At 46.1% G+C, this 27,178-nt stretch overlaps 1 protein-coding gene across 1 annotated transcript; it reads right to left on the bottom strand.

Annotated features, from left to right (window-relative positions):
• Positions 1-282: 282 nt before the first annotated feature.
• Positions 283-27,109, bottom strand: LOC128809935 (NADH dehydrogenase [ubiquinone] 1 alpha subcomplex subunit 10, mitochondrial-like). Its single transcript, XM_053982367.1, has 10 exons — positions 26,967-27,109; positions 26,012-26,180; positions 25,389-25,604; positions 25,219-25,305; positions 24,144-24,265; positions 22,593-22,672; positions 19,470-19,524; positions 15,496-15,581; positions 10,210-10,318; positions 283-720 (listed from the first exon to the last, which is right to left on the bottom strand). Exons 1-10 carry the CDS (start codon positions 27,069-27,071, stop codon positions 652-654), a joined length of 1,098 nt encoding a protein of 365 aa, XP_053838342.1. The 5' UTR covers positions 27,072-27,109; the 3' UTR covers positions 283-651.
• Positions 27,110-27,178: the final 69 nt, after the last annotated feature.

Genomic DNA, 27,178 nt, shown 5'->3' with positions numbered 1-27,178 from the left:
TCAGGAACTTGCAAAAATAATAATTTCACTTGTCTTTTATAGCCAACAAACATCTCACTCTATAGTAGAATCAAAGCAAGAAGCTGTAAGTACAACTGCTGGCAATTATTTTGACTGTTTTTTAGAATTTTAAGCAGAGATTTTTGCTGTATTAATTGAGATAACTCATTTCCATCTCTCAAAGAACTTCTTATGCTTTGCTGAGGTCCAGTCAGTGCCTTTCAGAACACGTTGTTGCTTCTAATGAACCTCATAGAACACCACGCACGACAGAACAAGGTATTAACTTTGTGAGAGCCAGGAGGGTACAGGTTTAATTCCTCTTGAATCAGCAGAACAACACTAATCCTGGATAATAATGTGCCACAGTCTCGAGGAAGAGAAAATTCAGCTCTGATGTTCAGCCTGCCCCAGCTCACTTGGCTATCCCACACTGACTATCCAACATCCCTGAGTTCCTCAGGGAAAAACAAACCAGAATGAAGTGGTTTTCCTTCTGGGAGTCTACTCCCTTCTGCTGGGGACGGGAAATGATTTCAGCAGTGTTTCCTTGGTGCTACACAAGTGATGTGCAGCAGGTGCACTGAACGTGGCTCCTCTTCCCTCAGGTCCTGTGGTCCATCCTGGCCAGGGCTCCAGCAGGAACAGATTTCATTTCAGCCAGATCCACTTGTCCCCAACATCAGCGTTGTAGCCTGGCTTGTACTTGTGCCCAGGGAGCTAAAGAAAGCAGAAAGCTCGGTCAGAACTCTGGTCACTCCCCTCAAAGTTCTGAAGTGCCTCGTGAGATCTACAGAACATGAAATACTGTTTCTACATTGTAATGATAAAACTTACAGAAAAACCAGTCTCTCAGAAAAGACTGAGCTGTGCAGCTGAAGGAGGGACTGCAAAAGCCAAAATATAAATACGAAAATGAGGCCAGTGATCTCAGCACCACATTCCACCTGGATTCATCCAGCTCCTCCCAGCCTGAGATGGCTCCCCTAACTGTATCATGGAGAAGAGGAACTGAATCTCATTCCAAAATAGGCACACACATTATTAAATATATGAAATACTTCATGCGTGAGATATTGAGTTAAATACCACGTTAAATTAAACTGTTCAAATGAAATTGCAGCTTTAGCCTTCAAGAGCTGAACTTTTCTTCATTAAAGCAAAAACAGTATCTGCCTGCCTTCATCAGCAAAGTCAGGAACCACTTTTTGATGGAAAAACCCAAAGATTTTTGAAGCCTTTACCCGAATTTCAAGGACCCTGGGACCTAAGCAGCAGCCTGTGAGTCTCAGTGCTGAAGTAGCGCCCTTTGGAAGGTACTGACCACGACCTGGAATGCCAGAGATGGTGAGATCCTGGTTCTAAAAGCAGAACTCATCTCCAGAACATCTATTCCTACCTCCAGGAACCAAAAAGAAAGAACAGAACACCTCTGAGCTCAAATACTGGAAAAAAGCCCATGAGTTTGGTGAGAAAGGCTGAAGCCAGCAAAGATGCTGTAATAAAACTCTTCCTTTAGAAATAAGCTATCTGCTGGCAGCCTCTCCAAATAATTAAGCACAGATCATCTGCTCTGTCTCCAAACAAACACTGGTTTCACACAAGACCCCAGACTTGTCCTGAGGATTTTCCCTTTCCAAAAAAACATGTAAGAGGATCCAGTTGGGGAGAGCTGCCCCTGCAGAGAGAAGCAAGATGCAGTCTTGATAAAGTCTGTAGTCAGGCCACAAAAATGAACCATTTATTAAAAGATGAAGCCTGTTGTTTTGAGGAAGGGGACTTGCGTTTCTATTCACTTGAATGTTAAAAACCAAGACACTTCTTTCCCTAAAAATCAAGCTGACAGAAGACCTGACCTCCTCCACGAGACACTTCCCACCCTACCTTGTCACAAACCAGTTGTGATCAGTTTTTCTGAGGTTTTTCAATTAATGTCTTGTCTAAACATCAGCAGAAACCACACAGTCCTGTTGAGAGGTTCCCCCCACTGAGCAAAGAGGAGATGGGAGATGAACAGAAATGATTACTATCTCTGCCCCACGGATTCCCAGCAGTGAGCCAGGGAGGACATGAGACCTCCTGTGACCAGCCTGTGACACAAAAACAGCCCTCCCTGGTCCTCTCCAGGCAGCACATAATTGGCCCTTTGATACTTGAAGAGATTCCCAGAGAAGTAGATTATTAAAGCAACAGGAGATCTCTGGGAAAATACAGCAGTTTACAGTTTTGTTTCTGGGTACATCTGCCCTCTTAAAAAAGCTACAATATCAACCCCGACAGAATTCGCGTTCATTGTCCAAAACAAATTCCCTGTGTGCCTTTGGTTAAAGACATGCAAGACATCAAAGCAAGTGTTATAAGTATTCATCCATAACTCCATCATTCACAGTGGGCCTTGGCAAAGGCAGGAGAGTTTGGGGATTTGTTACAGCTAAACTTTCAAAATAATCAGAAAGAAAAGAAAAAAAAAAGGGAAAAAAAGGGAAGAGGGAAGCAGAGTAAACAATTCCCATATTACCTAGGAAGCAGGATGATGGGAATTGATGCTCTGTGCACAAGATGCACAAGTGACACCGGCCACTTTGCCAAACTTTGCTCTTCAAATCCCACATTTTCCAGCTGTGACTGCAGTAAAGGAGCTGCATGGCTGGAACAGGGTAGGATTCTGCAGAGAGGTGTGGTAGGAGCACCAGGGAAGATGTGGGGATGCAGGGCAAGGGGTAAGATGGGCTGGTTCTGGTTAGGCTGATGTTCCAAAGTGCACCCAGCTGAAATTCCCAGGCTGCTCTTGGCCAGCACAAGGCCAGGGATGGAAATCAGGGACCAGCCCTGAGGCTGCTGGGTTTGTCTAGGCTGGGCAGCCCAGCTGTAAGAGATGATGGAAAGGAGACAGGAGAAAGCTCTATGGGACTTGCCAGCAGCTGAGACAACAGAGAGGGACTGAATATTCACTTTCTCTTGCAGTACAAGTTCCCTGGAAGTGTCCCAGGCCAGGCTGGAGCACCACGGGGTGGTGATGGAAAGTGTCCCTGCCCATGGCAGCGGGGCTGAGATGAGATTTAAAGTCCCTTCCAACCCAACCCATTCCACAATTTTATGATCACAGAGATTCCACCAGGCAGCCCCAAGAGCTCCCCCACATTCCTGCAACTCCTGCCAGGTCACCAAGGAACAAATTTTTCCACTCCATGGAAACTGAGTGAGAATGAAGCCTTGCCCTGCTGCATTACGCTCCACAGAGCCCAAAAGTTGGCAGTGAGGATTATTTCCAGAGGGATGGGATAAAATCCATCACACATAGCACAAAACTCCTGAAATGAGCTGAACCCAAAGGCAGAGCCAGCTCAAAGGCATCAAACTGCTCAACTTTAAAAGAGCATTAGGAAAAGAGATGAAAACAAGACCGTCTCATCAGTTAAATTAAGAACCTGCCACAGAAGTGCCTGTCAAAACTATAAACATGATGAAAAGCCCTATAAAGTAGCAGAGGCTGTGGAAGAGCAACAAGCAGCTCCAGCCAGCTGCTTGCTCCAGATCATTCCACACCAGGCACGTGCAGCTAGAGCTCTGGAGAGCTCCAACCACCTGGAAAGGTTGTTGAGGAGGAGCCTGCCTTGTTTTCCAGCCTTTGGGGAACAAACAGAATTGCCATTACTGCCTTCTATTCCTGCTCTACTCTGTGCTGATGGCTGGGCTCCACAGCTCCAAGAGCTCTATAAACAGCCTGCTCAGAGCAGCACTGATCAAAGAGCACTTAAAAGCAGAGTCATTGCTCTGGGAGCTCAGGCTCATTCATCAATACCCCGAGGCTGTTTAGAACAGCCCAGTAATAGCCCCTTCCACCACTGCTGGGAGCAGATGACTGCTTCCTACAGGAGAAATCCTTGCTTCCAAAGGGTTGTCAGTGTTGTAGGCACACAGCTAAAAGCTGAGAGAATCTAGGAACATGGAGCTGCAGATATTGGCTGGATTCTGGGAGGGTTTGGTTCCTGATCGCTCCATATGATTCCTCCTCTGGTTCCTCTCTACAGCTACACCAAAGGAGGATGTAGCCAGGCGGGGTCAAGTCTCTCCTCCCAAGCGACAAGAGGAAACAGCCTCAAAATGCATCAGGGGACATTGAAATCGGGTATTAGGGAAAAAATTCTTCATGGAAAGGGTTGTCACCCTTGGCAAAGGCTGCCCAGGAGTCCCCATCCCTAGAGGGATTTAAAAGCCATGTGGATGTGGCACCTAGGGACATGGGCTGGTGGTGGCCTTGGCACTGCTGGGTTTAAGTTGGACTCAATGATCTTCTCCAGCACCACTGATCTTGTGCTCCAGAGCACTTAAAGCAAGGAAGGGGAACAATTTGCCCTCCACACGCACATCTGAGGTGCGCGTGGCTTGGTTCCCAAAGGCCTGGCACAGACAGATGTTTGTTACAGCCTTACTCCTGCCATCCCTTACTCAAATAAAGCCCTCAATGCTGTTAACATCCATCGCAGCCCAAAAAACAAGAGCACCCAGAAGTTTTGCTGAACTGAGGCTAAAATAATTCCAGTTTGCTGGAACTGTTCAATGACTGCTGTCCTGCCCTTCATTCATTCACTGAAAAAACAAGACAAAAATCCTTTGGAAAGAGAAGTGCCCATAAGAGGATCAGTTATCCACTAGAGAGTGCAGGGAAAAGCCAAGGAACTAATCCAAGCCACACAGCACAGTTAAACACCTCAAACTGACTCTACTTCACAGTGTAAGATCCATGGAGATGCTACCCCTCTATTAAATTCGATTCCAATTAATTTTAATTTAACAGAGATCTACCCTGGGGATCACATCCCTCCACAGGTACGGGATTAAGAGGGGTTTGGGAAAGGGGGATGTGCTCCCACACAAAAAAGCGTTTCCTTTCACAGGGACAGACTATCAAGATGAAAATGGATTACTTTAATGCCAGTGAGATTTGACTGTCTTTTTGATTCACAGAGGCACCCCGTGCCTGGGACAGCAGGGACCATCACCTAAAATAAAACAGACACAACCACCAAACCCAAGATTTGAGACAGTTACAAGGTCTGTCAGGCTCCTTCCCTACTGTTTCTGGGATAGATATCCCTGCCAACTGTCCATGATACTTTTCAGGGTGAGCAGGGTGGAAAAGCTGCCTGTTCCTTAAGAGGGGATGCTCTCACACTCTCCCCATATGGACAGGATTAGTGAGAGCAGAGGAGAAGTGGGAAGGTGGGAAGAGGAGCAAATCCAGGTATCCTTGAGCAACAGCTCTGTCATTCCCAGGTTTTTGTTATTCCTCAGGTTCTTTTGGTCTTACTGATACCTAGCTAGGCAACATCTTGTTACTTTAGAAAGGGCTAAAAATACTTCTGCAGAGATAAAACAGAAAAAAAAAAAAAACCTTAAATGAAGCCTCTTCTAATTTATTGTGTGTCTGTTTTCATTCCTTCCTGGATTCAAGAGCAGATAGGGCTGGGCATTACAGCTGTCAAATACCTCCTTTAAAACAGAGTTAGGAAAGGAGATCTTGATCCTAAAAAGAATGAAAGCTTCATCTAGCCAAGAAAAAAATGGCAGGAGAGAGAAAACAGAAGGTTCTGTCAAAGGCAGCAGCTATGGCAACAATCGCAAACATGGAGAAGGAAAGACATCCTAAGCTCCTTGCTCTTGCAAAGGCAAGAGTTGATCCTGTTGTTGATCCAGACTCTGGCTTTCTGAAAGCTCAAGTATTCCTTTTGTAGCTCTTTCAGGAGATTTTTATGTGAAGGGGTCCCTGCACTCTCAGCAGAGCTAAGGGCCCTGCTAACCTTCTGCTTGCCAGCAGCCACCTTCAGCCCCACAGCTGCCAAAGAGGGGCCAGAGCAGCTCTTGGGCCCCTCAGACCTGCAGAGCCTTCCCTTAACACCCTCTCTTTGGGGCTGGCTGTGATTTCCCATTGCAAACACAAGCTCTTCCAGCACTCTCAGTGTTGGGTGGTGGGACAGAGCTGACCCATGCTGCAGGCTCACCTTCCACCACTCAAAGCTACTGTCCTGCAACCACCTCCAACCTGGAGGCATGGCAGACATTGGAGGATCTTCCCTCCTAAGGCTGCATCCTTATGGAAAAGAGTGATGAAAAGCCTGGGAAAAGAGTCTGGGATTCCCCACCCTCCATCCTCTTCCCTCTTCTCTGCTTGCTGCTAGCCAGGACTGCAGGGCCCTGCCAGCCACACATTCCCAAGCCCTGGGGCAGGAGGGAGGAGGATGAGGAGCAGGGCACAAAGATGAAGTTAGGCAAGGCAGCCGAGCTGTGCAGTTGCTGTGGAAGGAGCTGAATTGCACCTCACAGCAGTAGCCAGGACTTTGATCTGCTCAAGCTTTCCTTGCTTCATGCTCAGCATCCCTATATTCCAAAAGCAGTCTTCCACCAAGGAAAACAGGGAGGGAAATAAAATGAGAGCCTTGTCTCACCTTTCCATGGCACAGGACAAGGAGGAAACACCTCACACTGCCAGAGGGCAGGGTTAGATGGGATACTGGGAAGAACTCCTCCTCTATGAGGGTGCTGAGGCCCTGGCACAGGGTGCCCAGAGCAGCTGTGGCTGCCCTGGATCCCTGGAAGTGTCCAAGGCCAGGTTGGACAGGGCTTGGAGCAACCTGGGACACTGGAAGGTGTCCCTGCCCATGGCAGGGGGTTGGGAATGAGATGAGTTTTAAGGTCCCTTTCAACTCAAAGCATTCTGTGATTCTTTGCTTCTCCAAATTCCAGCAAACAGCTGCACTTTTATGTACACAGAAAAGCACACGCACGTCAAAGACGCCGTTTTTCCCCACTCCAGGAGATGCAGCAGGAGCATGAAGTACATCAGCACAGTATTTAAGTACACTGATTCCATTAAACAGAGCCATTTGTTTTCATCTTCGCTGCAAACACATCTGCCTAAGTGCTCCAGCTCTCCAGCTTCACAGGGCGCACACGGAGTTTGGAGCATTATCCCTGGGGATTGTGTGCACTTGGAAGAAAGGCAGAGAGATACAGCAGTTGTTAAGGGAAAAAAAAGGGTAGTCAAGCCTTTACTAGTCTGACAGTTCCTAAAATAATGTTGCTTCCCTGAAGAACGAACGTGCTTATCTCTGATCTACAGAACCTGACTGAAAGGTTGCTTTTCCCTTGCCAGAAGAGCATCCTTAGAAGTTCCTGAATGCCTGAGCAGACCTGCTGGACCCTGCCAGAGGACTTCATGGTATAAGAAGGCTGCAGAAAGCCACCTCCTCACACATGACAAGACCCCTTACATAATTTAGAGGATATACATTAAAAAAAAAAGTGAGTTTCGAGTATTCAGCACTGTATGTGGCCATCTCATTATTTCATGGAAAAGCACACGCACTAAAATCTTGAACTCTGAAGAGTGTTCCTTCCTCCTCCTTCTTGGTTGCTTCTAATGAATATTTTGAACAAAACCCAGCTTCTACCTGGAATTTGTAACTCCCTGAAAACCACCATTGTTAGGCAGCATGAATTGTGTGCATGGAGCTCTGAAAAGCACAGCAGTTTGCTGCCTATTGGAGAGCTCAAGGATTTATGAGTAGTTACAGAGGGAAAAAATCCCCTATGCAAATCATTGTATTTATGTGGTAAACATCATTACACCAACTTTAAAAGCACACATTTCCCACAAGGCAAAGTTAAACTTCTGTAATTATCTCATAATTAAGCCTTTACTTACAAGTCAGCCTAAACTTTTACTTACAAGTGAACCTAAACCCTTTATCTTCAAATGCCAAAGTGGCAGCACAGCTGTGACCATCCCTGCACAGCCACGGGCAAGGCAGGGGCTGTGATTCCCTCTTTACAGACCCAACAACCTCCCAGCCCAAATCTGGGTGTCTGGAAGCTCATCTGCTCTCTGTGCCTGTGCTGACTGGCTTCTTGCTGGATCACCTCTGCACAGGAGCCTTGCCTGAGAAAAGAATTCAGCCCTTCATTTGCTAAATAAAGTTGTAAGGTAAAAAAAAAAAACCCAGATCTTCAAAGTTGCAGCACAAAGAATGCAATTCTCAGAACATAAAACAGCAGGTGGGGCTGGCTTTGTGTTTCCCCTTCCAGTAGCTGATGGAAAACAGGAAAACTCAGCATCTTTTGCATTGTGCACCATCCCTGTACAGCCCCCACACTACTGAAGGATTACAAGTATGCAAGCATTTAGAAGAGAGAAAATTAGTATTAATGTAGCCTAATTTTAACAGAATACTTCCTGAAACAAGCAACTCCTCCTGATTCCAAAGGACATTATCACTTTCCACAGCACTTTCCTGAATCAGGGCCTACAAACAAGGCTGCAGAAGGGAGATTATATTTTGGCAATGGTTTGTTTTGTTCAGCTTCAGCTGTCAACTAACTGGCATGGAGCAGAGCAATCCGAGAGCACAGCTTTCCTTCCCAGGTAACCATATTCCCTCTCCTAAGCATCCCTTTGCTACATCTGCAAGGCAAGTCACAAATTTCTCCTGGCAGCCAGTCACTGGATGAGCCAGGACATTCTCCGTTTCCTGCCAGCACAAAGAGGCACGTGCTGCTGTACAGCCAGAGGAAAAAAGGCTTTCAGAAGTCTCACCCCAGGCTCTCAGCACACAGCACTGAGGTCACATCTAGCTGTGTGTCAGGCAGCCTCAGTAATTCCCAGCTCTACTGCAAAGGGACATCTCAGCCCCAGAAAAGCCCTCTCATCTTGGGGAAGAAAGGCACAGGCAGTGCAGATGGATGCTGTGTGCTAGAGACGAGTCATGCAGCAGATCCTCCTCAAGTCTGTGCTGCACAACACAGGCAGCTCTTGGAGGGAAGGGCTCCAAAAATCCTGAGCCCAAGCTTGAAGTTTTGTATTTAAGAATGTGACAGCAAGGAAGAGGAAATTCTGAGAGCAATTTCTCAGCTGGACCAGGGAGTTTTCAAATCCATTAGACAACCTCAGATGCTTTCTGCTGCTTTAACCTTTAGCCCCTTTTACAAGCTGGAAAGGTCACATCTCAAATGAGGCAGAACAGTGTGAATCCAGGAGCCTCTCCACTACACAGCCAGCCGAGGAGGAACAAATTATTGGAATATTCTGTCTATTCCAGAAGAAAACACTGGTAGATCAGTTTCCAAACAAGTCCATAAATCTGTAGCTTACATTTTAATCTCAGTAAAAGACTCTATACTACCAGGAAAAGAAAAATGATAGGCTTTGGATTATGCAAATCGTGGCTTCTAACCATTTATATTGTATATTCCTCCCTTTTTCTTCAGGATTGCCTGGAAAATCATAAGATGCAGTGGCAGAGAAGATTTCAGCCCAACTGGAAAACAGAGGCTCACCTGTAACTTTGGCCACTCACTATTAATTATCAGCTCCACAACTTCTCCAAGGAGCTTTTCCAATACCTGGGCCTTAGGCAAGCCCCGTGTGGGGTGAGGACACCATGCCAGGGAACCACTGAGCAGCACAAGGGCAGAGCTCCAGGGGGATTGGAAGCTGCTGTCTCCAGAAGCAGCAAGGCAGGAGCTAATTAAAACCCTGTGTGGGAGCCTGCATGAGGTGTATGAGAGCACTGGGCACAACAGGCTTTGGATGTGTGCCCACGTGCAGAAACACTCTATTTAAAGCAGCAGCATTTTGGGGAAGCGAGGCAGCATTCAATTCCTCCTCTAAAAAAACCCTCCCTCCCTCAGCATTCGATAAGGAGTGGCCATGGGTTTCCAGTGTTCTTGCCTGACTTAAGGGCCTCTTAGATTTCAGAGGTCACAGACCCATCAGGGCACAAGAAACAGAAACAAATAAAACCCATTTATCCTTTAGTCCACATCTAAAGACAAAAAGAAAAAAAAAAATCAGATTATGAAAAAAAAACATTTGCTTCCTTATTCCTCTTGGGGGGAAGATAGACTTCAAAAAAGGTGGGGATTCAGGCAGAATGCACAAGTTCCCAGTAGCAATGGGCAAGGTATCCCCAGCAGTGAGGAGCCTCCAGCCATGTCCCCATGCCATGTCCCCAGCAGTGAGGAGCCCCCCGGCCATGTCCCCAGCAGCGAGGGGCTCCCTGGCCGTGTCCCCTGGCCGTGTCCCCAGCAGTGAGGAGCCCCCTGGCCGTGTCCTCAGATGTGTCCTCGATGGTGAGGAGCCCCCTGGCCGTGTCCCCAGCAGTGAGGAGCCCCCTGGCCATGTCCCCTGGCCGTGTCCCCAGCAGCACTCACCTCCCGGTACTCATAATAGATCTTGTCGTACTCAGAGCCGCCAATGGTGATCTCGGGGACGAAGCGCGGGATGGACACGGAATCCAGCACTCCAGCCTTGTCCTGCACGCTGAAGGGAAAAGGAGCACTCGGTTCACACCCTGCCCCAGCAACAGCCAAGTATTGTACCCAGGGAAGCTGTGGCTGCCCCATCACTGGAAATATTCTGAGCCCAGCTAGATGGAGCTGGGATGGAGCAACCTGATCCAGTGGAAGGTGTCCCTGCCCATGGCAGGGGGTGAACTGCCAGGGCTTTAAGGACCCTGCCAACCCAAACCATTCTAGGACTCATTATCATCATTCTATGATTAAAGAACTACTTTTCTGTTAAATACAGCTTCCAAAGACTTGAGCTATTTTCCAAACACTTATCCTTCTCTTTACAAATCTATGATGTATTGCCCCTCATCCTTGCCTCCACTTTGTTCCTGCTCCAGTTTTCTGCTTCTCCATTTCCCCTCCCAGGTTCATCCTCCTTGGAGATGGCTCCATCATTCCTGGGACCCTTCTCCATGAATCCCCTCTGGCTTTTTTGCTTTCTATAAAAGCAGTGTAAAAACCAGTGGTTTTACTGAATGCCACACACTACCTTGCCAAATTCCCATCCTAAATGGACCAGTACTGAGACAGTGAGAGGGTCTGGAAGGAGGCAGAACCTCCAGCACCCTGCCTTGGAATACCTGGAGGAAGCTGCAGCAGCTCTGGTGATGGATCTCGGGATCCACCACTCTGCACAACACCAGCACTTCAGATATCCCAAATTTAAAATGCCTGAGAAACTGCTAGAAAGCCTCCTGCTGCCTGTGGTTATCCACAGGCTGACAGTGCCACCTGCACGTGGCTGGCAAAAACACATCCCTTTCCAGGCAGCACTGACCAAACCCTAAATCCAGCACCAGAAACTCTGCAAATTGGGTTGTTTTCAGTGAATTGCATTTCTCAGCAAATACTGACGTGCACATCAAGCACATGCCCTGAGCAAAGCAAAGTTCATCATCTTCAAGCAATTATTTTTACCCCCAAATCATAAATTTTGGGACCTTTCCTCCCAGCAGTGAAGAGCTCCAAAAAGTGAACCAGTAACATACCCTGATATTCACTCTTTAAATTATCCCACTACAGACAGATTTGTAAGGAAATATAATAATCCAGTCGAAGTTCAGATGGAAGGAGGTGAGGATAAATGCTCTTTTCCAAGATGAGGATCAACAGCAAAGATGCTTCCTATAAACTACAACAATGTTTAACTTCAACAACATTAAAGGTGCATTTCACGTGCTGGAAGGCACAAAAGGGAGTCCGGGCAGATATAAAGCATAACATCACACATGGAAATAAGGTTTTGTGGTCACCCATGCTGCAGTGAATCCACTCCTTTCCGAATCTCGGCCAAGTGGCCATTTGGAAAGGACAATTCCCAGGCACAATTCATTTATTTAAGGGCCAAATGACAAACTTGCTGCTTCTAAAAGCTATTTGCACAAGAAAATAATGAAAGCTACTGATGGCTTCTCCATGTTCTCTGCACCTTCAGAAATAATTTGGAATACTAAGCAAAAGCACACCCATTGCCACAACAATGTCTAACCACAAACCCACAGCCACTTGCCAGGACTAATTCCTTGCTCAGCAGGAAGCATTTACAGACCTCTTTTATCTTTCTTTCGTTTTCTTTCTCTCCCCCAGCAGAAAACTGTCACTGTTTATTCTTTTCTGACCCTTTACCAGACTTTCCTGAAGGAGCTCTCAGCATGCAGCACCTTGCTAAAGGTGCAAGGTGGGGTAAGGGAAGGAAACAGGTTAGAAAAAAACAAATTAATGAAGCAACCCAACAAAAACCACCTGAGTTTGCATAGTCTGGGCTGGGATTTCTCAACACCTGATGTTGGCATACTCACAAAACCTCAAGTGACAAGAGAGACCTAAAAGCCAACGCCACAAAACCATTCCAGATAAGTTCTATGTTGATAAAGGAAATTAATATCCTTCCTTCTGCCAAAGGGACTCCAGTTCCCTCATTTAGCCAGGCAGAACAGGTACGGCATGGCCAAGGTGAGGCACAGCCAACTCCCTTGGTGAGCAAACACTCAACATCAGCATCAAGAACAAAAAAAAAAAATTCCAAAAAAAAGCAGGTCTGCAAGAAAAGGGAAGAAGGTGCAACAACAGCTCTTCAAACCTAGAAAAGCCACTGCAAAGAAGAAATCACAAAAGAAGTGTTTCAACTGCAGCAAAAAGACGGGGTGGACAGGGCTTGGAGCAACCTGGGATAGTGGAAGGTGTCCCTGCCCACGGCAAGGGGAGGGATGAAATGGGCTTTTAAGGTCCCTTTCAACCCAAACCATTCTGGGATTCTATTATTTTATGATGAAGAGAGAACCAAGGTGCTAAAGAAAATAGCTTCTAGTGCCAGAAGTTTTACAGTTAATAGTTCATGAGATTTTTGGAGTCTCCATGACAGAAGTTTCAAAGCCAGGTCCAACCCATCTCTTGCCAGCCCTTCTAGTCCTGCTGTTTGCAATCAGACATTTAAACAGGGACACTTCTTCCCCTTGCTAGGCAAAGCTACACTGGGAAGCAGAGCTGCAGGGTCTCTGTCCCTCTCTGCCAGGTTCTGAAGGAGCTGCAGGGACAGATCAGATTTAGTTGTGCAGTTGTCTGATGCAACAAGCACAGCAAGTTCCCCGAGCTGATTAATAACACAGGCAAGGCTACACAGCCTGCAGCTCCTCCTCGCAAATGCAATTTATTTTGCAATACATGTAGACAGACAAATGGCACTAGGAAGGGCCCAGATAAAAACATGCCTGAAACAGTGCAGTGGCAGCAGAGGAGCTCCCTAAGACATTTAAAAAGCCAGAACGGTTTCTGTTGGAGAGGAAGGGAAGATGTGAAGAACATCCTCTGGAAAACACCTCCAGCTTCCAAGCCACAAATGCAGCATTTTTTAATCTTTTACCAAGACCCCACAACCAAGCTGTCAGGGCAAGGGAGAGCACTTAAGGGCAGGCAGGGAGAGAAAAGAGATCATTATGCAACTGACTGCCCATGGGTTGGGCTCAGCGGTTTGATGAGCTGCATTAATCACTCAGAGGCCCTGCTGGGGTTTCCATGCATTAGATCCTATCCATGTGCAATAAAAAGTTCTCCTCGGTCCTGCTCACCCATCCCGGTCCCCCAGACACAGTGGTACAAGCTGAGGGTGGAAGAAAACAGCAGGGCTGACAGCCCCAAGAGCTGGGAGGTCAACAAAGGAAGCAACTGCAGATGGAAAACCCAACAGGGCAGAACTTCGATTAGATGTGAGGGGAAATTTCCTCACTGGAAGGGTGGTCAGGCATTGGAACAGGCAGTGCTGGAATCACTGTCCTTGGAAGCATTCCAGAGCCACGTGGATGAGGCACTTGGGGACATGGGCTCTCGGTGGGCTCGGCAGTGCTGGGAGAATGGTGAACTCCATGATCTCAGAGGGCTTTTCCAACCTAAACGATCCTAAATAGCTGCTGGAGCCTGCCAGGAACAGCCAGGAGAGGGCAGCAGGTGCCTGCACACGAGGCAGGCACTGGGAACCTGTGCCAGGAAAGCAGGAAAACCACTTTCCAAAGGAAAAATTCCCATAGGCACGGGACACCTGCACAACTGTGGGGACCACAGGCTCTTTGCTACTCGGGCATTGGAAAAAGGGAGAAAAGCATCAGCTTTAGGCTTCATGGACTCACACCTGAGCTGGGCATTGAATCCAGCATGCAATTCCAACACGGCCAACCTGCAGCAGGCTCCCTGCCTTTCTGGAGTTACCATGGGGAAAAATCATGTCCAAACACACACTTTTACAAAGAGTCTCTTCCCATGCTGCCCGAGACATTGCCCAGGATTCCCTCACTCTGCTGAGCAAAACATGAGCTCAAGGCTGGCGCAGGATGTGTTGTCACCCCTTTATCGATGCTCTGACAACCCAGCACAAAAAAAAAAAAAAATCAAAAGCAAACCCCAGGAGCTGGGCTCAATGCAGGTCCCTTCCACACAGGATATTTTATGATTCTGTGGTTTAAATAAGCAGCTTATTGCATTCTAGGATCTTCAAACAACCCCGTGTTTTTGCCAAAAGAAAAATTTCTTATTACCTACGGTGACAAGAGCCTCGTGCAGTAGACTCACCCCCCTCCAAGGTTCAATGAAAACTTCAGTCCTTAAAGCAATTTGTTCCCTTCTAAAACTGTGAAATAGAATTTTCATACAGTATCTTCACACACTTCTGTAATTGTAAGGTTTCCTTCAACTCCCTCCTACTCATCACAATTAATAATCCTTTCCTAATACTGCATTAGTAGTGTGGAGCTATAGGAAAACAAGCAACTTATTTCCTCTTTCAAAGGAAGTCTGACTGTGATCATTTTTTAGGGCCTAAGTCACCAGATTTTATCATCCAATCACTACACAAAGAAACCTCATCTTTGACACAGAAAATGCACCCAAATCATGACTTGATCCTCTCAGACACCACCCAGCACTGCTCTTCTGCAATTTATCTTCACTCCTTGATAGAAAAACCATACAATTAGGAGCATTATCTCTATCTTTAGGAGGTATTTAAAGTAACAGCACAGAAAAGTTAAATGCAAGAAATGTCACAATTCTGCAAAAAAAGTTTAACTTGCTTCTCCAATGCCTGTCACAAAGACAAACTTAGGGACACATACTCAATTTAAAAATCTGTGTTTCTATTAACCTGTGAGATGACCAGGAAATAATGAAAATAATATACGTCTTACATTTTGTTTTAAAAATGTAACTATACTGAAATTTCCAGCTGCACATTCAATATGAAGATGAAGTTGCAGCAAAATGGGGAGCCTGTCTCACTTCTGGTATTAACAGCCTTACAAGTGCAGCTATATTCTTTATATACATCTTTGTATTTTATATAAAGAAACTGACAAATTAAACATGATGCATTTGCAAAGAATTATTAAAATCAAATTAAATTCTATTCCAACAAGTTATTTTCCAGTGTCTGAGTCTGATCTCTTCCAACTGGGCAGACAAGGATTTTCGACAAAAACCACTCTTAAACTTGTCTGGAGCCTCTTATCTCAACAATCAGCAGCAAAAATGCTACACCACGTTCCAGTGCCAAGCATCAATATCACAAAATATAACCCCACCTTCAAAAACTCATGGCTTTGACCATTTTCCCTGGGATTTAATGCCAAGAATTGCTCAGTGGCTGGATGATATCACACTTACTAAAGTCTCAAGTGATGGAAAGAAACATCATCTTGCTCCACCCATGGCCCCTTGTCAAACTTCAGGTACTCAATGTCTTCAATTACCTGGAATCAGAAAAGAAAGCTCTCTAAGGGTGGTTTGATCCAAAACTCAATGAAAGAATCAAAACAGTTCATTAAACAAATGAGAGAGGCTTCACTGCTAAAGCTGTAGTAATAAGACAAATGTCTAGAGATAACATGATCATCTCCCAGGTCTACTTCTGGAGGCTGTGGCCCTGCCAGGAGTACTGGGCACACACGTGGGGGATCTCCTAACATCCTGTGCTTTCAGCTTTGGACGGCAGGGAATAAACTGGCCGAGAGGTGCCTTGTTGCCAAATTCTTACCAGATCCAAGACATTCTTCTTTAACCTGCCACTGGGGCTGAAAAGCCAAGAAGATACAACCTCACCCCTGAGGGAGAAGGAGGAGGAAATGGAGATAAGTCTAAATTTAACTCCTTTGTGTTACAAAAATAAGGTTTGGTCGGTTTTATTCCCAGAGAGGCTCAGTAACACATCCTCAGAGACAGGCAGGGGAGCAGGTGTGGCACCTGCCTCAGTGCTGTGTGCTTCACAGCACAGAAACAAAGGCACATTTCAGGCTGGAAAACTCAGGCCTACAGGAGCTGCAGCGATGAGTCCAAGGGCTCAGGATTTCACCATCCACCACAACCCACCCATGCATGAAAGGAAAGGTAACTCACAGCTCAGAACCCTTCAAATAAGCAATGCCACCTCAGCAATCCATTCCTTCACCATCCCCAAACTTATCAATCCCTGGTTTGAGCTTCACTTACAGCCTGGATCCACCAGAAAACAGATCTTTGCTGCTCCAGGAGGTAATTGCTTATCACACCTGGCTGCCTGGAGCTGAGAGAAACCTGCCCTGGTGTCAGGAAAATGCACTTCAGGTGCCTGATGAGATGGAGACAGCACCTAGGAGCAACCTGGGAAGGAGCAGATTGTTACAGCTCCAAACATCCCTTTCCAGAGACCTTTTCCATAGGGAAAGGATAAAGCTGAGGTCATGACCAAATTCCTGATGGCACACTGTCACCCCATTGACAGGTGAGCCCATGTCAGCGATGAAGTGACAGGATGAGAAAAGAAAAATCCTTGTGTTCTTTAAATACACTGTAATTATTCCCTGCAAACACTAAATCCCAGATATTACCACTTAAAAAATTATAACCAAGTGCTATTACAAAGTAGCCTTAACTATAAAGATCCACTCCTACCAGAATTGGTAAGAAATAATGATTTGGACATGACTGAATAAACACTTTTGAGGCACAAACTGCTGCAACATAACTCCAAGATAAGAGGAAGAGAGGTGTAAGTTAAGTTAGTTCAAACAGCCATTATTTCTTTGACTTATTTAACTGACAAGCTGAACACAAGCAATTCCTTCTCCACTCCACAGCAAAGCTTTGGAAACTCTCTGAACCTGGTAACAGCACTAATCACAGAGTTGCTACAATGGGCTCAAAATGTGCTACAGGGGGAAAGGAATCTGCATTCAAATTAGTTTTGCTCACTGCTATCATCACATGAGAAGGTCTCTCTCCCAGCAGCTCCTTAACAATGGCATCAGTTTCACAACCAGGACAGAAGAACTTCTTAATTTATAAGGAATGCCCTGGCACCCCCCCAGGAATTAGAGCAAATATCCAAGGCTTTAAAAGAAATTAAACATAGAGCTAACTTTGTATTCCCAGTTTTACCCTCAAGCTAAACAAGTGTGAAACATCCTAATGAAGCTCATTTCAGCACTCATTACTCCTTCAGCCACTAGAAGCAAAGTGAATTACAACAGGAAACCCCAACTGACCTTTTTAGGACACTTAAAAAATCGTTTCTAAGCTGTGTATGTGTGCTCTGAACAACCCAAAAGTTATTAAACTGTAAGGCCATAAAAATTCAGCTCCCAAATCCCTAAGCAAACAGATTGGAGTGGGCTAATGAACACTGCTGTCTGTCAAGAGGATACACCTGTGTAAATACACACCTTACAAGCCAAAGCTCTCCTGCCAATCCTTATTTCCAAATTTCTTCTGTGTCATCCCAGAGGGAAACTGAATCTGAACAGAAAAGGGGGAAAAAACAACCAAATTCTTTCAAGTATCAGTATCTACCAGCAATACCCATTGTCACTGACAATGACAACATCATGGGCTGGATAATCTTACAGGGTCTTTTCCAACCTTAACCATTCTGTGGCATTATACTTTAACTTCCAAATAATAATTCTTCCCCTAGTCCAGATTTGTCCAAGCAAATCAAAGACTGCACTGGTGCATCTGATGACCCTATTTAGAGCAATGACAAGATTGCTGAGCTCAGGAGAGTCCCTCCTTGAACATTAAGAGCTTCAGACTGACTTTAAACCCTGATTTAAAGGATTAAAATCAAATCTCTAATAATGGGGTTTCCTACAAAAAAATCTAGGGACCAAACAACCTGCTTTATTCTGACCACTTGGAGATGTGTCCAGAGAGAAGGAAACGGGAAAAAAATCAGGCATTTAACCCCCATCCCAACTTTCCTTTAATTCACCAAGAACCCATCTTGAAACACCACAGCTCTCAACTCCTATCCTTGCTTCTATATCGCTATCCAGAAAAATATATTATTTATATAACTTATTACAATTAAAATACATTAATATTTATTAAAATATATCAAGAAACAATATTAAAATATATCATGAAATATTAATTTATTAATATTAATCTATTAATATATATTAATATATAAATTAAATATAAATTATTTTATATATTAATAAAATATATATTGTTATATTAATATTGTCGATACTATTAATAAATGGATATATTAATAATCTATTTTGAATATCATTAATATGTTAATATTATTAATACATATTTTATATATTATTTTATTTTGATATGTTAAAAGATATTAATATTATTAATATATTCATATATTATTATAATAATATATTCATTAATAAAATATAATAATATTAACAATATATTCATATTATTCTCTATATTCACATCACAACCTCAGCTTTTTTGTTCATTTCAGCCTGATTTTTTGTGCATTTTTGTATTTATTATCTGCTGTCACACTGAAGCCACCAGCCATTTTTTAGGGGTATAAACCCACACCATCCCACAGGTCTACTGGTTATTAATGATAACCTTTATTATCAAGTGCAGGAGCACCCAAAAATCCATCCACAACAGCAGAGGACCCAGAATGTGGCACACAACCCTGTTCTTATAAAGGCAACCCAAAGGCCTAGAGACAAACAGCAGTGCACCTGTGGGGGCAAATGGAGTCTTAATTTTAGGACCAGGGAAGTCCTTATCAATCTTTTCTGCTTCACACAGTCATATAACCAGAACGTTGAAGGACACCTCAGGCAAAAATGTAATTTTAGTCTGATTAGGGCAGTGAAATATTAAAATACACGCTCTGAGTATGCTAATAAGCTTAATGAGGTACAGGCTACCACACATATGTATACATTACTCAACTCTCTGCCAAGATCACACTGCACATAACATAGGAGGAGAGGGGGTTTGGGCTGTGTATAAGTAGGGTAAAAATTTCATCTCATCAGGATGAAGACCCAAAAAGCCCTTGGAGACAGCCCATGGGTAATTCTCCTCTCCTTCCTCCCAAGTGGGGATGATTCCTCGCCAAGCTTCCACGTAGGATTATTATTATCATCCAGTTAACATCATATTACTGTTATTAACAGACATCTATCCCTAGAACCAAAATGGGCCCAAAACCTGGTCAGAGTCTCAAAAACCTTGGTGCTCTTTCCCTCAGGGAACAGCAGCTAGACAGGACAGTTAACAATGGTGAAGCAAAAGGCTTCCCTTACCCTGCTAATAACCCTCCTTGAGGGGGAAAGTTCACTGAACTAAGGGAAATCTATTAAACTTACTCCCAGAAAAGCAAAACTTACCTTCTCCACATCCTCAGCTGCAGTTGCTGTGTACTGCAGAACTTCACTGCTCTCACTGCAAAGAACACAGAAATTGAATTCCCCTGATAAAACTGCTGTACCCATCCTCCCCTGCTGCTCCAAAAGGGACAGAAATGAAGTTAAAAGGCATAAACACCAAACCAGAATCATTGCCATTTTTTAGACTGCTCCTAGAATTCCTGTTGCACCTGTCAGCTGCTTCTTTGCTGGTGGAAAGTTGCTTTTAAAGGGCAAATGGCCTGGATATCTACGTAACTTCAGCTGGAAAAAATTTTTTTAAACCACACATGTGATTTTATTTTCATTTACTTCGTGTGGATACTTGCCCCTATTACAACTGCCCAATCTACTTGAAAATAAGTGAAATTTTCAGTCTAACCCAAAACTGTGGTAGATTTTCCTTTTTTCCAAGTGCATGACTAGCTGTGAGTCATTTCAAGAGAAGAATGCATTCATTTGTCACTATTTACTCAGGCTGAGCTAGCTGAATGAGTACAAGTGTAGGCAGCATGATCTGTAAGTGCAAAAACTTTCTTAAAAGGCAATGTTTCCTGGTTAGAAGATTGCTTTTTTTCATCAGCCAGCAGCCTTCAGAGAAAAGGCACTTGCAGAGCAGAGCCACAACAGGAGCTCCTACACGAACCTTTCAAACCACACATGTTCAGCCACATTCAGCAATAGCTGTTTCCAGCTGGAGAAGCTGGAAGGTCCTGGAATAGATGCCCAATGTGGACGTTATACCAAACATCACACAACAAAGTTTAGGAGTGTGGAGAAAAATTGGTAGAATCCCAGAATGGTTTGGGTGGGACAGGACCTTAAAGCTCACCCTGTTCCATATCTCCTGCCATGGGCAGGGACACCTTCCACTACACCAGGTTGCTCTAGGTGCTGTAGGACCTGGCCTTGGACACTTGCAGGCATGGGGCAGGCACCTGGAATGAGAGATTCTCCTCAATATCAGCCCAAGGGAGAGGTCAGCCTTCAACAGAGCCTGACACCAGCAACTGCATTAAGGACACCGATCAAATCACTTCATCCCATCTCTTGATTTGACTCTGCAGATTATCAGGGCTTCATTAAGAGAAAGCAGCTGCTCAGTGACTCTGCAGATTATCAGAGCTTTCCTTAAGAAAAAACAGCTGCTCAGTGGAAGCAGTGCTGGATATGAAAGAGAACATTACCAATCTTAAGGCTCTGCTCCAGGAAAAGAGAAAAATCAAACAGAACCCAAACACTGTTCCAAATCACCAGGCAGTACCTGCCACAGCACCCAGCTCACAAATCTCACTACCAATAAAAACATTAAAGACATTCGTAACAAGTCAACTAGAAAGAAAGCATCAGTTTTAAGGCAAAAATCCACTATAAACCACTTCAGGCAGCATCAGGCCGCTCCAGTGAAACAGCACAAGGTAACAGGAGTTTTGCCCAGTAACAAACTGCTTTTCAAGGAACAAGCAAACAAACGCCAACGTGGAAAGCAGGCAGGAGTTTGCTCAGCAGTCTATAGCAACTCTTGTTAGCCTGTTTGGACCAGATTTTGGGCATTACCAGGAGTCAGGGAATCAAACTAGGCAGACTAAGAGGTAACAGGTAGCATGAACACAGCCCTCTGCGCCACTGCCAGCAAACAAACAGCTCAGGCAGCTGTGGCTTCTGCATTTACCCCAGATCGGAGCCACCCTGAGGTGCACAGAGCTGGATTCACACACTCCCAGCTCCCCCACAGCCAGGGGACAGAGGCACAGATCAGTGTGACAGGCTGCTGGGAGCCCATCTGCTGCCAGGATGCCGAGCAGAGGGGGTTTGCCCAACAGGGGCACTGACCATGTATGCACAGAGGGCAAGGAGGTGAAATCACAGCAGGATTTAGGATTTAGCCTCACTGAGCACCACAAGATGCACCTGGGGCTTGATCTGCTCCAGAGAACAAGCAGCAGTTTTCTCCCCACCAGTGACTGCAGCACTTTGCTCTCAGGGAGATGACATTCCCAAGGCTTCCCATTCCCTTCCAAGAGCCACGTGCTGGCTGTGGGGACACACGGGGAGGCCGCTGACCACACGTGACACCAACAACCCCTGCCTGCACGAGTGACAAGCTCAATATCGAGTTACCCGCTTCAGGAGCTGGCAGAGCCACCACACTGATCCACCTTGGAAGATGCAGCAAGCCCCAGGGGGACACAGGCAGGCTACAAAACACCTGGGAATCTACTCTGATTTCTATCCTGCACGCACCAGAACTTACACAGTTAATTCATCTGATACCCTTTGAGAGTTTCCCTTCCAGAATTATGAGGGACCATAATTCTGCTCTCAGATTTTTAGGACAATTTTAATTTTCCTAGAGCTCTTTTATAAGAGTTGGGAGAGCTGGCAAGCTCTGTTTCATCCAAGGTTTACAGGGCACACGTTTTTGCTTCCCAGCTAGAGGAAGCCAGGGGAGCCCAGCAAGAGACAGGACACAGGGAATGGCTTCCAACTGCCAGAGGGCAGGGTTAGAGGGGATATTGGGAAGGAACCAGGGAGGAACCATTGAGGCCCTGGCACAGGGTGCCCAGAGCAGCTGTGGCTGCCCCTGGATCCCTGGAAGTGTCCAGGGAAGAGGCCAGGTCCTAGAGGGCTTGGAGCAACCTGGGATAGTGGAAGGTGTCCCTGCCCATGGCAGGGGGTGGTACTGGATGAGCTTTAAGGTCCCTCCAACCCAAACCATTCTGGGATTCTGGGACAACTGAAAGCACTTCTTGAGGAGAGAAAAGCCCTAAAGCCTTCCAAAAAGGCCTGTGAAAAGCTTGTATTGCATCACTCTCTCCTCAGGTCGTGCAAACACACACAGCCATAGCTGTGGCATTCGGCACACCATTCCTGAGCCCCTTTTCATCTTGCAACACTGGCATCGGGCTTCTGGGATGGCAGAAGTAACTACACTCACACAGTTCTTATGCTGTGAGTGCAGCACCCCTTCACGAGGGCACAATACTGTACCCTGCAGCACAAGGAGGATTTTTTCACATGATTTGTTGATATTGGCAGAGATTTTAAGGTTTGCGCACGTTTTTGCTCAAAGATCTAAGAAGTAAAACATTTTGCTTTGCTAACCTGATCTCTGGTAGGAAGGTCTTCTTGTAAGCATCCTCAATGCTCTGGAGATAGGAAGGAGACACCTTTTTCTCATATGGCTACAAACAAATAAACAGAAAAAGCTGTGGAATTAGCTTACTTTCTTTTGCCACCAGCACAGACTCCAAGGTCTGCTCCACCACCTGCCAAGGGCTCACTCTGGGATAAACAGTCAAACATCCAAGTGAACCACATGCACACGAGTGAAAGTTTCAAAGAATTAAGAGTTTTATTTGGAGTGTTTGGAATTCCTTACATGCCGTAAAATATCTAGAGCAGCCCCCAGCTATCCAAGGACCGACTGATCCTTGCTAACTACACGTTCCAGGGAGCTGTAATAGCCAGCCAGAAAACAGGAGAAGACTGTCCGAGTCCACCTTTTCTATAGGGAGGCCAAATTTGCACCTATTTCCACAGTTTCAGACAAGTGCATGGGCAAACACCCACTCCAAACTCCTGAGAAATTTCATGGATATCATCCCTGCTGTTAACCAGTTTGCTTTCCACACAGTGTACTTTCAATGCCACATTTACAAAACACCAGGAATTTCTCTCATCTACCATGTGTTCCCCAAATAAATCCTACAGAGCTCAGCACTGCCACAGCCCAGCACCCAAAAAGTCACAAGCTACATCAGCAGTTTCTGTTCAAAGAAATGCCACTGATTTTCATGCTCGGAAGGGCCAAGAACTCACAGGTTCCCCCAGTACATGAAGAACTTCTTAACTGAGAACTTTTTTCTAATAAATCAAAGCCTTCTTTTAATCTATCAGGTCTCCCAGAGTTAAACTGCATTTCCCATAGCCTTTCAACAAGGCAAGACAAACATCCTTGAATCCTCGTAACACATCTGCAAACAGTTACAAGTACACATCTAAGTATCAAAGAAAGAGGGGAAATAAACCCCAAATTACAAACCTTACTTACATTAGTCATTCCCCAAAAGCACCCTACAGCTTTCCTGAGCCAAGACTAGCTCAGTAATGCAGTCATCCAGCAGTGATTTGCTGGAATCCAGGGAGTTAAGTGAACCTGCTGATCCCAGGTGACTCACACATGAACCCCAGCACAGGACTGAGGCAGCAGTCAACTGGGAAGCAGGAGCCAGGGACCCCAGCTGGCCTCCTGGCACTCAGGAATAAGAAATATATCATCTCTAAGTGCATTGCAAGCAGCACATCACCTGCCCACAGCTCCTGAAGTGGCAGCTACAAAAATTCACCTGCTCTTAAAACAATTTCTCATTCCACAAATGACAGCATATTGATGCAGTCACACAAAAAGTTGATTTTTGCTTTTTTTTTTTGCCTTTTTAAAGCAAGCATACAAGAATACCCACAGAGTCACCACCACCACACAGATCTCACACCTCAGAGGACAAGCAGCTCCTCAGAAGCAGCATTCAGCAGCAAACCCCACAGGACTCCACATAAGGTGTGATTACAACAGACATTAGCAGGCAGCAATTGTGAGAGACAAGTAATAATAAAGATAAGAAAGAACTAGGCAATAATTAGAGATCAAATTACCTTGCCTTTCTCTTGAATCCTCTTCTGCACTTCTGGGACAGGCACATCTACATAAATGACCAAGTGAGGTGGCAGCAACTCAGAAATGCTGATCTCCTTGACCTCTTTGTAGTGATCAAGGCCTGTGTAAAACACAAACAAATCACATTCCCCACCTCTGTATTTGGAGTCTCTTCTTCTGGGCTCACAGAGCAAGTTCAGGGTATGCCTCTCCTCTAACAGAATTCAGGAAGTTTACAGAAAAACTTCCTCCAGAAAACTTCCATGCACTGAGATCTAAGAATCTAAATCCAGTTGTAGCAAAGAGGGACTTTATTCCTGGCTCGGGTTTACAGGAATCTCAGCTTTTCCTCCACCATTTAGAGACAATAAGCAGCAGTAGCTGTAATCAAGATTTTTGTTCCCTAAGGATTCCAGTACAATCCAAACTGGGATTTTGTATTAAACTGTGGATTGCTGGGCTTTGCTGCCTCAGCAATGCAGACACAGGTCATCATTATCACCTCTCAAAGCCATCCAGTAACTTACAGCAGGTGGCAAAAAACAAATATATACACCTCTTAAATCCAACAGCAAAACCAGGAGGCAGTCAAGAAAACAGTTATGTCCACCTCAGGAGCAGCCAAAAGAACAGATTTGCTAAGAACATGCAGCAACAGCTCAGGAGCTCAGCACCCATAACCCCAAACCAAATCACTCAGGTTGGCAGGAACATCCCCAAATCACCCGGTTCAAGCACTCTGCTGAGAACTCCACCCACAGCGTTCCAAGTATCTCCAGGGGGGAGATCCCAGGTGATTTGCTCCAGGGTTTGACTCTCTTCACAGCGAAAAAGGGTTTTTCCTTACAAATGAAACGCTTTGCATTTCAATCCCTGCCCTTTATCTTTTGTCTCCTCGCTGCCACTGAAACCAGACTAGCTCCACCCAGCAACGTACAACACATGAACACTGAACCTTTAAAGGAATCCCTCCTTCCAAGCAGGAATGTTTTGTTTCTTTTTTAAAGTAAAGTTAACTACCAGACTCCTGAGAGATTATGGCCAAACAGCTTCCTTTTGCTGGCAGGAACTCACATCTCTTGTGGACATATCCCTGCTTTAACATGGCATCCAGGAACACGAAGTCACTGTAGGGAGAGCGCTCCAGCACCACGCCTTGACCTGCAAGGGAGAGCAGGCTCCAGGTTGGAACAAAAGGAGCTGCAAGGTCCCTTCCAGCCCAAACCATTCCATGATTCCCCAACCTGTGCTGAGCAGGTGCTCCAAGGCGTCGGCGTACTGCAGGACTCGGCTCCCGAAGATCCAGGACTGCAGGCGGTACGAGTGCCCGTCGGGAGACTCGGGGTCCATGTAGAACTTCTCCAGGCTACAGAAGCCATTGAACTTCTCAGGCAGCAGCTTGCCCTCCCCCGAGATCCTGTCCTGGTAGTGGATGTCTGCCTCGGGGAAGTACTTCATCCCTGAGAAAGAGAAGAAACCCACAGCAGAAATAAGCTGTGCTCATGTGCAGCAAACACCTCTTCAGCTACTGAGCACACAGCTGCTCCTTCAACAGCTCCCCTGCCCATCACAGCAGAGGGCAACGAACCCCAACTCCGAGCTCTGCCACGGCCCAGGGAGAGCTGAGCTGTTCCAAGCACATCCACGTGGAAAAGCCAAGCTCCCGGGGAGCACACAGACTCCATTAGAACTGCAGCTTCACTCACAACAAATCCCCATCCCAAACCTCACCAACATCACCCACAGAGCCTCCCCACTCCCTCCAGCATTTCCCAGTCAGGAACTGCTGCTCTGATGAACTTCCTCTGCACAAGAACCACGACTAAACTCTGTCAGCTCTCGGGGAAACAGACAGAGTGAGACATACCCAGTTTGTCTGCTATTTGCTGGGCCAGCTGGCCCTTCCCAGAAGACAGATTCCCCTCTACTGTAAAGACTTTGCTGTGCTCTGTGAACTTCTTGCTGGTCCTTTCTCCCAACATATAGGCCAGCCACCCATACTGCAGGCTCTGCTCAGGGCTGGCATGGATTCTTGCCTGGAGAAAAACACATGGAAATCAGCAGCTTTGGAGGGATTTTTCAGCTCAAACACTGTTTCTTCAGACACACACACAGGACACACTCTTATGCATCTAATACAAGTTTTCACTCAGTAACCTTAGCACCGTCATTTCAGCTTAGCAACTGCAGCAGTGGTTAGGCAGGAAAGCTGTTCATCAAATTAAAGGCTGAGAAGACAGAAAAAAACATGGAACAATTTTCAGTCTGAAGGCCAGACACACAACACACCCAGAGTTCCCAAGAGAGACCACACATTAGACTTTTGCTCGTACTTTCTGTGGTTCTGGGCACATAATAACACTAAACCCACTCGCAGGAGAGTTACAGCTTCATTTCAATACAGCTTTCAATGCACCATTTCTGAGCGGTGGCAAGAGGGACCCACCTAGGCTATGGGGCTGAAGGCAGGGCCTTTCTGACCCCGCTCAGAGCCTCCCCCAGGCCCCGATAAACATCGTACAAACTTCATTCTGAGCACTGCAGTGCCCTCCCTCACACAGGGGCGGTCATTTCTATCGAACACTCCTTTCCTCGCAGCACTACTGCCCACAGCCGCAACCGAAGGTCACTGCACTCTCCTGCACTTGCTCCAGTCTGCCTCGCATTTCGCCGCCTCTCCCAGCTCCCTGCCGGCAATGTCCCTTCCCAAGGAACAGCCCGGCCCCGGGGAGAGGCATCTCCGGCCCCCAGCTGTCTCTGCTCACCACCCCCCCAGCAGGACGGAGCTCCGGACACAGCCCTGCCCAGCCACCTCCACTCACCTCCCCCGGCAGGGCGGAGCCCAGCGCGGCGCTGCCCGGCCCGGAGCTCCCCCGCCGACCCCGGGCGGCCGCGGCCCGGCCGAGCCGGGACACCCACAAGGACATGGCGGCGCCGGGCGGAGAGCGGCGGCGCGCGGTGATGACGTCAGGCGGGAGAGGCACTGCGCCCCGGGGAGGAAGGCCCTACGAGGCCACGCCCCCGGACACGCCCC

The sequence above is a fragment of the Vidua macroura genome, chromosome 7, assembly GCF_024509145.1.
Source record: "Vidua macroura isolate BioBank_ID:100142 chromosome 7, ASM2450914v1, whole genome shotgun sequence".
NCBI lineage: Eukaryota > Metazoa > Chordata > Aves > Passeriformes > Viduidae > Vidua > Vidua macroura.
This window is presented reverse-complemented; position numbering and strand designations above follow the sequence as displayed.